This window comes from Somniosus microcephalus, chromosome 4 (genome assembly GCF_052327205.1).
Source record: "Somniosus microcephalus isolate GS21.2 chromosome 4, FLI_Smic_1.0, whole genome shotgun sequence".
In the NCBI taxonomy this organism is placed as follows: Eukaryota; Metazoa; Chordata; class Chondrichthyes; order Squaliformes; family Somniosidae; genus Somniosus; species Somniosus microcephalus.
In genome coordinates, this window is record NC_140990.1 from 122,821,900 (window position 1) to 122,836,235 (window position 14,336).

Sequence of the window (14,336 nt, forward strand, 5' to 3'; positions counted from 1 at the left end):
ATAAATTTTTTTAACTGCCATCAACCTCTTATCAAACTGGAGCTGGCATTGCCTAATATGGTCATCTCTGGCTACTGCACAGTCCAGAGACACAAGTCTGCATTTTCTTCAACACACATCAACAACGTTAGAAGCAGTAAAAACACTGTGACCTTCCTGGGGCAGCACAAACCACTAGTCTCCAGACTTTTCTTATCCCAACATCATATTTCTGATTGAAACATTCTGTGATGAAAATATCCAAGGCCAGTTGGTTGCAAACACCAGCTGTTGCTCAGTGAAATCTCTCTCTCTCTAATGATACCAACCACATTTTCCCCGATATCAAATGAACTAAACATGAACACCTTTCAGAAGCTGAATTACCCGAGGTCCATATGCCAACACCCCTCTCATCTTCCATTCACTTCAATTGAAAGGAAACCGACAGATTGGACCAGTCAGGATTTGAAAGATATTTACAACAGATTCTACATGTTCTTAGAGTTGGGATCTTTCTCTATTCTGTCCACTCGAGGAGTTAGATAACAGACTTTCTCCTGTGAATATAGAGCAGGTGTATTGGGCCATGATGTGTTCACTTGTTCTTCTTGTTGACTCTAAACCTTTGACAATTATTTGATGTGATCTGTTTACTTGTTCATCTGTTTTGAAATACACTTGCTGAGTGGATTCAAATTTAAATTGAAAGCAGGTTTGCAGGCGTGATGCTCTATTTACACATCGAAGGTGAGAGAGATGCTGTGGGACACACGCTAAGTCCAGTAGCTGAAAGTGATTAACAGACTGGGTTTTGTGTTTAGTGATCCCGGGTGTGTTACCGAGACCTTCCCTGGATACCAAGGCTAGGAGAGGCACTCTGGAACATATGGGGAGCTGGGACTTGTCCATGAGAGTAACCGAAGGTAGGAGAACTGAAATAATCTCGAGTTAGAAAGGAGGAAAGGCCCAAAAATGGAGCAGTCGGTAACAGGACATCAATTAGTCTCCTCTTATCTTGGAGACATCAAATATCAACACACTGTGTTATTTGAAATATCAAAATATTAAACTCCAGCCCAATTATAGGGGTTATTAACATCAGCAGAAACAAACTCCACCTGTCAGAATGAAGACAATTCAGTCCAGGATGTGATTAACAGCAGCAATAAAAGCAGAATCCAACCCCTGCAGTCACTTGTGAACTCGCTGAAGTCTCAGCAGGTCGGATGACTGAGTGAAGTCCTTCCCACACTCAGACCAGGTGAACGGCCGCTCCCCAGTGTGAACTCGCTGGTGTTTCAGCAGGCTGGATGAATCAGTGAATCCCTTCCCACATTCAGAGCAAGTCAACATTCTCTCCACTGTGTGAAGCTGCTGGTGAGTTACCAGCTGGAATGACTCAGTAAATCCCTTCCCACACATGGAGCAGGTGAATGGTCTCTCCCCGGTGTGAACTTGCTGGTGTTTCAGCAGCCTGGCTGATGAAGGGAATCCCTTCCCACACAGGGAGCAGGTGAACGACCTCTCCCCAGTGTGAACTCGGTGGTGTATCAGCAAGTTGGATGATCGAGTGAATCCCTTCCCACACTCAGAGCAGGTGAACGGTCTCTCCCCAGTGTGAACTCGCTGGTGTGTCAGCAGGGAGGATGACTGAATGAACCCCTTCCCATACACGGAGCAGGTGAATGGTCTCTCCCCACTGTGAACTTGCTGGTGTATCAACAGGTCGGATGACTGATTGAATCCCTTCCCACACATGGAGCAAGTGAACAGTTTTGCCCCAGTGTGAACTCGTTGGTGTTTCAGCAGGGTGGACGACCGAGTGAATCCTTTCCCAGACTTGGAGCAGGTGAACAGCCTCTCCCCAGTGTGAGTGCGATGATGAATTTCCAGCTCAGATGGGTAATTGAATCCCTTCCCACAGTCCCCACATTTCCACAGTTACTCCGTGGTGCGGGCGTCCTTGTATCTTTCCAGGTTGGACGATCAGTTGAAGCCTCATCACACGCAGAACACATGTATGGCTTCTCCCCGCTGTGAATGGTGCAATGTTTTTTCAGGCTGTGCAACTGGTTAAAGCTTTTTCCACAGTCAGTGCACGGGAACACTCTCACTCGGGTGTGTGTGTCTCGATGCTTTTCCAGTCACACTGATCTTTGAAATAGTTTCCCACAGACAGAACAGACAAACATTTTTCCTTCCACATTCAAAGGCCGATGATATTCAGGTCGTGAGTAAATGAGTGACTGTCAGATTTTGACATAATGCTTGGCTTGAGTTTTCCATCTGCAAATCCTCCCCTTCTAATACCCTGTAAAAGGAGTTTACAAAACTCATTACTTTAAGTATAGGACAGAAATTCAGAGCCGAAATTCAGAGCAGACAATTTTAGTTTCTATGGAACATTCTTTCCTCTCTTCCTCCGAAGCTGTAAATCCCTGTCCCAGCATGGGACACCAGCATGTTCACACTGATGGGAGACCTTTTAAATGTTCCGACTGTGAGAAGAGATTTAAAAGCAAAAAGCATCTGCAGAGACACCAGCGAGTTCACACTAGGGAGAGGCCATTCACCAGCTCTGTGTGTGGGAAGAGATTCCCTTCATTATTCGACCTGCTGAGACACCAGAGAGTTCACACTGGGGAGACGACGTTCACCTGCTCCGTGTGTGGCAAGGGATTTACTCACTGCGACAAGCGGACAAAGGCGGGTGAAAAGTTTTTCCGCCGATTACGAATCAGCGGGGCGCTGGGAGGTAACGCACCCGACGGGTGAGCTTCATAAGCACCTGGTGTAGGCCGCAAGCCCTGAATGAGAACCTACAGGTTCCGCGTTTGCAGCTCCGGGGCTTTTTCCCGGGAACAGGCCAAGGCCAAGGGCGGCCATCTTTGTAAAGGAAAGCAGTGTCTTTGATGGCTGCCATCTTGATTCACGTGGCTATCTTTGTAAAGGACCCAAACGTGGGCGGGGCATCAGGGTCCCAGTGAGTGTGGAACTGAACCCAGCCAGAGTCAGCACCTTCAGGGGAGGAGAGGGAGGGGAACCAGTGAGTGTGGAACTGAACCAAGCCAAAGTCAGCACCTTCGGGGGAGGAGAACCAGTGAATGTAGAACTGGAGTCAGCACCTTCAGCGGAGGAGAGAGAGAGGAACCAGTGAGTGTAGAACTGAATACAGCCAGTGATCATACTGAAAACTGGGAGCGGAGGACAAACTATCTTGCGACATGCAATTTTAGCATAGGAAGGCGGGACAATATGTCGGATGGGGATTTACAGCTTCGGAGGAAGAAGAGAGGAAAGAATGTTCCATAGAAACTAAAATTGTCTGTTTTGAATTTCTGTCCTATATGTAAAGTAATGAGTTTTGTAAACTCCTTTTACAGGGTATTAGAAGGGGAGGATTTGCAGATGGGAAACTGAAACCAAACATCATGTCAAAATCTGACAGTCACTCGTTTACTCAGGACCTGAATATCATCGGCCTTTGAATGTGGAAGGAGAAATGTTTGTCTGTTCTGTCTGTGGGAAAAGATTTCAAACATCAGTGTGACTGGAAAATCACCGAGACACACACACCCGAGTGAGAGTGTTCCCGTGCACTGACTGTGGAAAGAGCTTTAACCAATTACACAGCCTGAAAAACCATTGCACCATTCACAGCGGGGAGAAACTGTACATTTGTTCTGTGTAACGAGGCTTCAACTGATCGTCCAACCTGGAAAGATACAAGGACACCCGCACCATGGAGGAACCGTGGAAATGTGGGGACTGTGGGAAAGGGTTCAATAACCCATCTGAACTGGAAATTCATCATTGCACTCACACTGGGAAGAGGCCATTCACCTGCTCCATGTGTGGGAAGGGATTCCCTCAGTCATCCGACCTGCTGATACACCAGCAAGTTCACACTGGGGAGAGACCGTTTACCTGCTCTGAGTGTGGGAAGGGATTCCCTTCATCATCCCACTTGCTGAAGCACCAGCAAATTCACATTCGGGAGAGACCGTACACCTGCTCTGAGTGTGGGAAGGGATTCCCTTCATCAACCAGCCTGCTGATACACCAGCGAATTCACACTCGGGAGAGGCCATTCACCTGCTCTGACTGTGGGAAGGGATTCAATCAGTCATCCAACCTGCTGAAACACGAGCAAATTCACACTGGAGAGAGAGCATTCACCTGCTCCATGTGCAGCAGAGAGCAGCAGAGAGCAGCGAGGAGGAGCACGGCTTAAAAACCGGCGGCAGTTGCGAGGCCCGACCACTCGGAGCAGCAGAGAGCAGCGAGGAGGAGCCCGGCTTAAAAACCGGCGGCAGTTGCGAGGCCCGACCACTCGGAGCAGCAGAGAGCAGCGAGGAGGAGCCCGGCTTAAAAACCGGCGGCAGTTGCGAGGCCCGACCACTCGGAGCAGCAGAGAGCAGCGAGGAGGAGCCCGGCTTAAAAACCGGCGGCAGTTGCGAGGCCCGACCACTCGGAGCAGCAGAGAGCAGCGAGGAGGAGCCCGGCTTAAAAACCGGCGGCAGTTGCGAGGCCCGACCACTCGGAGCAGCAGAGAGCAGCGAGGAGGAGCCCAGCTTAAAAACCGGCGGCAGTTGCGAGGCCCGACCACTCGGAGCAGCAGAGAGCAGCGAGGAGGAGCCGGCTTAAAAACCGGCGGCAGTTGCGAGGCGTACCAAATCAACAGCAGAGGAGAGGGGTAAATAGTAATCAGTGTGTGACGTCACCAGGGAGCAGCTGGTGCAGTCGGGAGAGCAGGAGGCCAGTAACTCTTATATAGGTGGAGCTGTTGCTAAACCCGAAACACTACAGTGTAGTGTCTCCCACCCTTCCACCTCCTCTAACCTTTTAGGGGTTAGGGGAAGTTGAAAAGGTAGGTTCAATTTATTTTATTTCAGGAGCCTAACCTAGGTGGAAAAGGTTCCAGGACAGGAGGCGGCAGTGAAAATACAACACCAGAAAACAGGTAGGTGACTGGTTGGTGAGTACTTTCACAAACTTATTCTAAGTAGAATTCAATAATTAAGCTAAATCGTAGTAAATAAAAAGGTATTGTAGGGGTTAAGTCATGGAAGGGCAGCTCAGACCCGTGTCATGCTCCTCCTGTGCCATGTGGGAAATCAGGGACACTGTCCCTGACAACTATGTGTGCAGGAAGTGTGTCCAGCTGCAGCTCCTAGCGGACCGCATGGCGGCGCTGGAGCTGCGAATGGACTCACTCTGGAGCATACGCGATGCTGAGGATGTTGTGGATAGCACATTCAGTGAGTTGGTCACACCGCAGGTAAAGGCTAGCTCAGACAGTAAATGGGTGACCAAAAGGCAGGGTAAAGGCAGGAAGGTAGTGCAGGAGTCACCTGCGGTCATCTCCCTCCAAAACAGGTTTACCGTTTTGGGTACTGTTGGGGGAGATGACTTATCAGGGGAAGGCACCAGCAGCCAGGTTCAGGGCACCATGACTGGCTCTGCTGCACAGAAGGGCGGGAAAAAGAGGGATAGGGCTATAGTGATAGGGGATTCAATTGTAAGGGGGATAGATAGGAGTTTCTGTGGCCGAGACCGAGACTCCAAGATGGTATGTTGCCTCCCTGGTGCAAGGGTCAAGGATGTCTCGGAGCGGGTGCAGAGCATTCTGAAGGGGGAGGGGGATCAGCCAGTTGTCGTGGTACATGTAGGTACCAACAATGTAGGTAAAAAGAGGGAGGAGGTCCTACAAGCTGAATTTAGGGAGTTAGGAGCTAAATTGAAAAGTAGGACCTCAAAGGTAGTAATCTCTGGATTGCTACCAGTGCCACGAGCTAATAAGTTTAGAGAGAGTAAGATAGATAAGCTAAATACGTGGCTTGAGCAGTGGTGCAAGGGAGAGGGATTTAAATTCTTGAGGCATTGGAACCAGTTCTTGGGGAGGAGTGACCTCTACCAAGGGGACGGTCTACACCTGAACTGTGAGGGAGCCGATGTCCTCGGGGTAATATTTTCTAGGGCGGTTCGGGAGGATTTAAACTAATTTGGCAGGGGGATGGGAACCTAGGTAGTGGAAAAGAGGGAAGTCATATGAAGTCAGAAATAGATGGTAGAAAGGTGAGAAGCAATAAGCAAAGGAGAGAAACACAAAGGGCCAAACTAATTCATAATGAGAGTGTGAAAAAAGCAAGCCTGAAGGCTTTGTATCTTAATGCTAGAAGCATTAGGAACAAGGTGGATGAATTAGTTGTGGAAATAGAGGTAAACAAGTATGATTTGATTGGGATTACAGAAACGTGGCTGCAGGGTGGGCAAGGCTGGGAACTTAACATCCAGGGATATACAATATTTAGGAAGGATCGGCAAAAAGGTAGGGGAGGTGGGGTAGCATTGCTGGTAAAGGAGGGGATTAATGCAATGGAAAGGAAGGATATTAACTCGGATGAAACGGAATCTGTATGGGTAGAAATGAGAAATAGCAAGGGGAGGAAAACGTTAGTGGGTGTGATATATAGGCCTCCAAATAGTAATATGGAGGTGAGGGAAGGCATAAAAAGGGAAATTAGAGAAGCGTGCGATAAGAGCACAGCTGTCATCATGGGTGACTTTAATTTACATATTGATTGGACTACCCAAATTAGTAAAAATTCTGAGGAGGAGGAATTCCTGGAATGTTTTCGGGACGGTTATCTGGACCAATATGTCGAGGAGCCGACTCGAGATCAGGCCGTTTTAGACTGGGTATTGTGCAATGAGAAGGGACTTATCAGCAATCTTCTTGTACGAGGCCCCTTGGGTCAGAGCGATCATAATATGATCGAGCTCTCAGTCGAGATGGAGAGTGAGGAAATTGAATCAGAGACTAAGGTCCAGAACTTAAATAAAGGGAATTACGAGGGTATGAGACGGGAATTGGGTAAGATTGATTGGGTGGTGTTTCTGGGGGGATTGACAGTGGATAGACAATGGCAAGCATTCAAAGATAGAATGGAAGAATTCCAGAACATGTTTATACCGGTTTGGCATAAAAATAAACCTAAAAAGGTGACTCAACCGTGGATAACGAGGGAAATTAGGGACAGCATAAAATCAAAAAAAAGGGCATATCAACTGGCAAAAAAAAGCACCAGACCGGAAGATTGGGGGCAGTACAGGATACAGCAAAAGAGGACAAAGGGATTAATCAGGAAGGGGAAAATAGAATACGAAAGTAAACTTGCAGCAAACATAAAGACAGACTGCAAAAGCTTTTATCGGTATATCAGGAGGAAAAGACTGGTAAAATCCCAAGTCGGTCCCTTGCAGTCCGATTCGGGAGAATATATAATGGAGAATAAGGAAATGGCAGACCAATTAAACTCATACTTTGGTTCTGTATTCACAAAGGAGGACACAAATAACCTCCCAGGAATATCGGCAAACATAGGGACTAATGAGAGGGAGGAGCTGACAGAAATTAGTATCTCTAGGGATATGGTGTTGGGTAAGTTGAGGGGACTGAAGGCCGACAAATCCCCGGGGCCTGATAAACTACATCCTAGGGTACTTAAGGAGGTGGCCCTGGAGATAGCAGATGCTCTAAGGATCATCTTCCGGAACTCCATTGACTCGGGAACAGTACCCGTGGATTGGAGGGTAGCTAATGTTACCCCAATATTTAAAAAGGGGGGTAGAGAGAAAGCAGGGAATTATAGACCAGTAAGCCTTACATCGGTTGTGGGCAAAATGCTAGAGTCCATTATTAAGGATAAAATAGCGGAGCACTTGACAAATGGGGAAAGGATCGGACAGAGTCAACATGGATTTACAAAGGGTAAATCGTGTTTGACTAATCTGCTGGAATTTTTTGAGGAAGTAACTGGTAAAATAGATGGGGGAGAGCCAGTGGATGTGGTGTACCTTGACTTCCAGAAAGCCTTCGATAAGGTTCCACACAAAAGATTATCATGCAAAATTAAGGCTCATGGAATTGGGGGCAAAGTATTAACGTGGATAGAGAACTGGCTGGCGGATAGAAAACAGAGAGTTGGAATAAACGGCTCGTTTTCGGAGTGGCAGGCAGTGACCAGCGGGGTGCCGCAAGGATCTGTCCTGGGACCCCAGCTGTTCACAATATATATAAATGATCTGGATCAGGGAATTGGATGCAATATTTCCAAATTCGCTGACGACACTAAACTAGGAGGAGGGGTGGGCTCTGATGAGGATGTCAGGAGGCTACAGTGCGATTTGGACAGGTTGGGGGAATGGGCGGATACGTGGCAGATGCACTATAATGTGGATAAATGCGAGGTTATCCACTTTGGGGGTAAAAACAGGAGGGTGGATTATTATCTAAATGGCAATAGATTGGGAGATGGGGAAGTGCAGAGGGACCTGGGTGTTCTTGTGCACCAGTCACTGAAGGAGAGCATGCAGGTGCAACAGGCGATTAAGAAGGCAAATGGTATGTTGGCCTTCATATCAAGGGGGTTCGAGTATAGGAATAGGGATACCTTACTACAGCTGTACAAGGTGCTGGTGAGACCGCATCTGGAGTATTGTGTACAGTTTTGGTCGCCCCATCTGCGGAAGGATGTTCTTGCCATGGAAAGAGTGCAACGGCGATTCACCAGGCTGATACCTGGAATGGCGGGAATGACCTACGAAGAGAGATTAAATAGTTTGGGCTTGTACTCACTGGAGTTTAGAAGATTGAGAGGGGATCTCATCGAAACATATAAAATTATGGCAGGCCTGGACAGGCTGAATTCAGAGAGAATGTTTCCAATGGCCGGGGAGCACAGAACCAGGGGCCACAGTCTAAAAATAGCGGGCAAATCATTTAAAACAGAGATGAGGAAGAATTTCTTCACTCAAAGAGTGGTGAGCCTGTGGAATTCCCTGCCACAGAGGGCTGTGAAGGCTAATTCAATAAATATTTTCAAGAGAGAATTGGATATATTTCTGAAGGCTAAGGGGATTAAGGGTTACGGAGAAAAGGCGGGGACGGGGTACTGAACTGGTAAGATCAGCTATGATCTCAGACGAAGATCAGCCATGATCTCATTGAATGGCGGAGCAGGCTCGAAGGGCCGAATGGCCTACTCCTGTTCCTATCTCTATGTTTTTTTCTATGTTCTATGTTTTTCTATGTTTGAAGGGATTCACTCAGTTATCCGACCTGCTGATACACCAGCGAGTTCACACTGGGGAAAGACCATTCACCTGTTCCGTGTGTGGGAAGGGATTAATTCAGTCATCCAGCCTGCTGACACACCAGCGAGTTCACACTGGGGAGAGGCCATTCACCTGCTCTGAGTGTGGGAAGGGATTCCCTTCATCATCCAGGCTGCTGACGCACCAGTGAGTTCACACCTGGGAGAGACCGTTCACCTGCTCATTCCAACTTGTAACTCACCAGCGACTTCACACAGTGCAGAGACTGTTGACTTGCTCTGAGTGTGGGAAGGGATTCACTGATTCATCCAGCCTGCTGAAACACCAGGGAGTTCACACTGGGGAGAGGCCGTTCACCTTGTCTGAGTGTGGGAAGGGCTTCACTCGGCCATCTGACCTGCAGAGACTTCAGCGAGGTCACAAGTGGATGCAAGGGTTCGATTCTGCTGTTATTGCTGCTGTTAATTGCATCCAGACTGAATCGCCTTCATTCTGACAGGTGGAATTTCTTTCTGCTGATGTTAATAACCCCTATAACTGGGCTGGAGTTTAATATTTTGATATATCAAATCACACAGTGTTGATATTTGCTGTCTCCAAGATAAGAGGAGACTAATTGATGTCCTGTTACTGACTGCTCCATTTTTGGGCCTTTTCTCCTTTCTAACTCGAGATTATTTCAGTTCTCATACCTTTGGTTACTCTCATGGACAAGTCCCAGCTCCCCATACCTTCCAGAGTGCCTCTCCTAGCCTTGGTATTCAGGGATGGTCTCGGTAACACGCCCGGGATCACTAAACACAAAACCCAGTCTGTTAATCACTTTCAGCTACTGGACTTAGCGTGTGTCCCACAGCATCTCTCTCACCTTCGATGTGTGAATAGAGCATCACGCCTGCAAACCTGCTTTCAATTTAAATTTGAATCTACTCAGCAAGTGTATTTTTAAAAATATGTACAAGTAAACAGATCACATCAAATAAATGGCAAAGGTTTAGAGTCAACAAGATGAACAAGTGAACACATCACAGTCCAACATCCCAGCTCTATATTCACAGGAGAAAGTCTGTTATCAAACTCCTCGAGTGGACAGAATAGAGAAAGATCCCAACTCTAAGAACATGTAGAATCTGTTGTAAATATCTTTCAAATCCTGACTGGTCCAATCTGTCGGTTTCCTTTCAATTGAAGTGAATGGAAGATGAGAGGGGTGTTGGCATATGGACCTCGGGTAATTCAGCTTCTGGAAGGTGTTCATGTTTAGTTCATTCGATATCGGGGAAAATGTGGTTGGTATCATTAGAGAGAGAGAGATTTCACTGAGCAACTGCCCTGGGAGTGTTTGATGGGACAGTGTAGAGGGAACTTTGCTCTGTATCTAACCCGTGCTGTACCTGACTGGTGAGTGTTTAAGGCAGATATTATATGCTCAGGACACCCCATTCCCCAGCACTGATATCCAACAGCTCTATGAGAACATTTAAACCAAAGGTAAGAGAAACCCATCAGTTTCTCCCCAACACAGATCCGGAGGGACAGTGAGTGTCCTGAACATTTTTGTATGGTGTGCTCGATAGTTCATCCCTGGGTCTGAGCCTTTTGGTGATGGTTTGAATTTGATGCCCTCTAGTTCCTGAGTCACCGACTGGTGGAAATAGTTTTTCCTCATTTACCTGATCAAATTTTGAACCCCTCCCTCAGATCTCCAATTACCCTTTGTTCTAATGAAAAGAGCTCCAGTTTCTCAAATCTCTCCTGATAACTAAAGCCTCTCTTCCCTGGTATCATCTCAGTGAATCTCTGCACCCTCTCCACGGCCTTGACATCCTTCCTGGTGTAAGATGCCACAAAACTTGAACCAATATTCTAACTGCAGCCTAACCAATGATTTGTACAGGTTTACATGACCTCTGCCCTGTTGTACTCTACACCCCTATTTATAAAACCGAGGATCCCTTGTGCTTCTTTAAACTACTTTATCAACTTGTCCTCCCACTTTTAAAGGTTTGTGTATCTGAACCGTTTGTTTCCTACAATACAACACTGTCAGCGACTACACTTGAAATGTACTTCATTGGCTGTGAAGCACATTGCGAGGTCCTGAGGTGGTGAAAGGTGCTATATAAATGCAAGTCTGTCTTTCTTGTAGGTTTTAGAGACATTAACATAACATGGCTAAAATACACTGACATCAAATGTCTGATATAATGAGTATTATGGGAGAGAGAAGTTTAATCTGAGTTCGAAACTCAAACAGGCGCAACACTGAAAAGACATTCCATTCACTGAATTGACATGTTGGAGTCTGTAATCAGATCAGGGGTGAAACAGATTTTGTCTGTTACTAACCACAATAAATGCTTAAACCAGAGTGAGTAATAGAATAGATTAGATTATAATGTGTGATGTTTATACCTATAACTGTGAAACTGTGAAATAACATCATTAACAGCAGGCAAGGTAGTTTAGGGATAATGAGAACATTACTGAAGTAAAGTAACTGCCGGGAACCAGGTAAAGTGTCCTTGTAAACCACAGATTAGGGATGTTCCAGCTGTCTTTCCCTCGCTTCCTGCCAAAACCTAGCAGAGAAGACAAAGAAGAGTCAGGTGCCAGAGATGGATCACTACAGGGTATAAAAGTGAGGGGATCCTGATGTAAGGGGGCAGTCGGGACTGGAGACACCAAAGATCAAGCTCAGGGTGCCCGAGGTTCCATCTAGCGGGCTGACCTCGTGTAAGTTACTGTGGACACGTGGGACTTGCAAGTTTACTCTGATTGATGGATCAATGTAAGGTACTGTAGGAATCAACGGATTCCTATCTAAATCACTGAGGTCGAGTCAGTTCAGTAAATTAACCGAATTTAATTAAACTGGTGAACAAAACAAAAACATGCAGGAGCAACAGCAAACAGGTCCATACAATAGCTTGTTCCACGAGGTCTGAACTCAGAACCTCCCACCTCTGACGTCATGACGTCATCACGTTTCCTGCCACTCAGGGCACCACGTGACCAGCGTGGTGACGTCATCGCGTTGTTTCAGGGTTTTTACAGAAAGCTTCTTTACACTCAGCAAGCGGACATAGGTGCTGTAACATTGCTTTAAAGACGGTTATTCATTTGTACAGTTCATTGGTGGTTTTACCACATGCGCCCCCCCCAGAAGTGTCTTTAATCATCAAAGTCAGAGGAGGTCGGCATAGTGGTTAGCACTGTTGCCTCACAGCGCCAGGGACCCGGGTTCAAATCCGGCCTCGGGTGACTGTCTGTGTGGAGTTTGCACATTCTCCCCGTGTTTGCGTGGGTTTTCTCCGGGTGCTCCGGTTTCCTCCCACAGTCCAAAGATGTGCGGGTTAGGTTGATTGGCCATGATAAAAATTGGCCCTTAGTGTTAGGGGGAATTAAATACATGGGGTTACGGGGTTACGGGGATAGGGCTTGGGTGGGATGGCTGTCGGTGTAGGGACCGGGTGCTAGGGTTTGGATGATCAGCCATGATCTCGTTGAATGGCAGAGCAGGCTCGAAGGGCCGAATGGCCTACTCCTGCTCCTATCTTCTATGTTTCTATGTTTCTAATCCTGTCAGAGCAACTCCGATATTCCCGGAGAGGAATGGATGGTGCAGGAGAGGAGCTGGGCCGTGGTGCCGATGGGCCAGGCATAGCGGCCGCAGGCGGTCGCCCAGGATGTGGCGGCTGCGCTGTTTCGACTGGCTGTCCGAGGTCCAGGTGTGCAGCCTTGAGGCGGTCCACGGAAATGTAGTCAGGCATCCCGCCGACGTCTACCTGAAAACTCTTGGTGCCCGCCTTCAGTACCCGGAAGGGGCCCGTGTATGGAGGCCTGAGGGGACTACGGTGGGCATCGTGCCATACAAAAATGAATTTAGCCCTCATGAGCATTGGCGGAACATGTGACGCAGGCAGTCCATGCTGTGAAGTCGGAATGGGCCGGAAAGCGTGCGCCGCGGCTCGGTGAGCCTCCAGTTGTTCAGTGGTGGACCACGGATGCGTCGGCGATGGGAGAAACTCACTGAGGACCCTGAGCGGCTGGCCGTAGACCAGTTCGGCGGCCGACGCCTGCAGGTCCTCTTTAGGCGCCGTGCGCAACCCGAGCATTACCCATGGCAACTTATCCATCCACGCGGTCCCTTGGAGGGTAGCCCGCAGCGATGCCTTCAGAGAACGATGGAAGCGTTCGCATAACCCATTGGCCTGCGGGTGGTAAGCCGTGGTGCGATGGAGCTTGGTGCCCAATTCTGAAGCCATGGCGTTCCACAAAGCAGAGGAGAACTGCGGCCCACAGTCCGTTGAAATGTCTGATGGCACGCCAAAACGGGCAACTCAGGACGAAAGAAAAGCCCGGGCAACATCCGCGGAGGTGGTGGACATCAATGGAATGGCCTCCAGCCATCTGGTGGTACGGTTGATGATCATCAGCAGATGCGTGAACCCTTGTGATGGTGGTAGTGGGCCCCCGAGGTTGATATGAACATGATCAAATCGCTGCTCCGGTACCTCGAAAATGGCGACAGGAGCTTTAACGTGGCGCTGCACCTTAGCACATCTTTTTGCATTCCCCTCCAGACAAACTTGGATGCTAACAACTTCTGTGAAGCCCACACACCCGGGTGGGCGAGGTTGTGCATGATATCAAAGACTTTCCTGCACCAGGATGATGGAACGATCGGGCGTGGGTCTCCCAGGGAGACATCGCAGAGCAAGGATGTGCCGTCTGAGTGGAAAAGTACGTCCACTGCCCGCAGGCCGGACGAATCGGAATGGAAAGCATGCATCTCCGGGTCAGCCGCTTGGTCGACCGCCATTAGTGAATAGTCGAGACCCAGTTGGACGGCCTGGATGGCCGCACGCGAAAGGCAATTGGCAACCACGTTGTCCTTGCCGGCCACATGACGGATGTCAGTGGTAAACTCGGAGATGAAAGTGAGTTGCCGTTGCTGTCGGGCCGACCATGGCTCAGTCATCTTAGCCATGGCAAACGTCAGGGGCTTGTGATCCACGAAAGCGACAAATTGGCGTCCTTCCAATAAAAAACAAAAGTGGCGGATGGCCAGGAACAACGCCAACAGCTCTCGGTCAAATGTGCTATAGCTATGTTCGTTACTACGTAACTCGCGGCTAAAAAACACCAGCGGTTGCTATGCCCCGTCGACCCATTGCTCTTGCACGGCACTGACGGCGTAGTCCGACGCATCTGTCGTGAGCGCGATGGTG

The 14,336-nt window shown here is 48.3% G+C and overlaps 1 protein-coding gene across 1 annotated transcript; it reads right to left on the reverse strand.

Moving 5' to 3' along the window:
- Window positions 1–1,173: 1,173 nt before the first annotated feature.
- Window positions 1,174–1,920, reverse strand: LOC147119728 (uncharacterized; the record flags this gene model as incomplete). The annotated part of the gene is made up of 1 exon (XM_085984140.1): window positions 1,174–1,920. A coding segment is annotated over one exon (747 nt), but the record flags the coding sequence as incomplete, so codon positions are not given.
- Window positions 1,921–14,336: the final 12,416 nt, after the last annotated feature.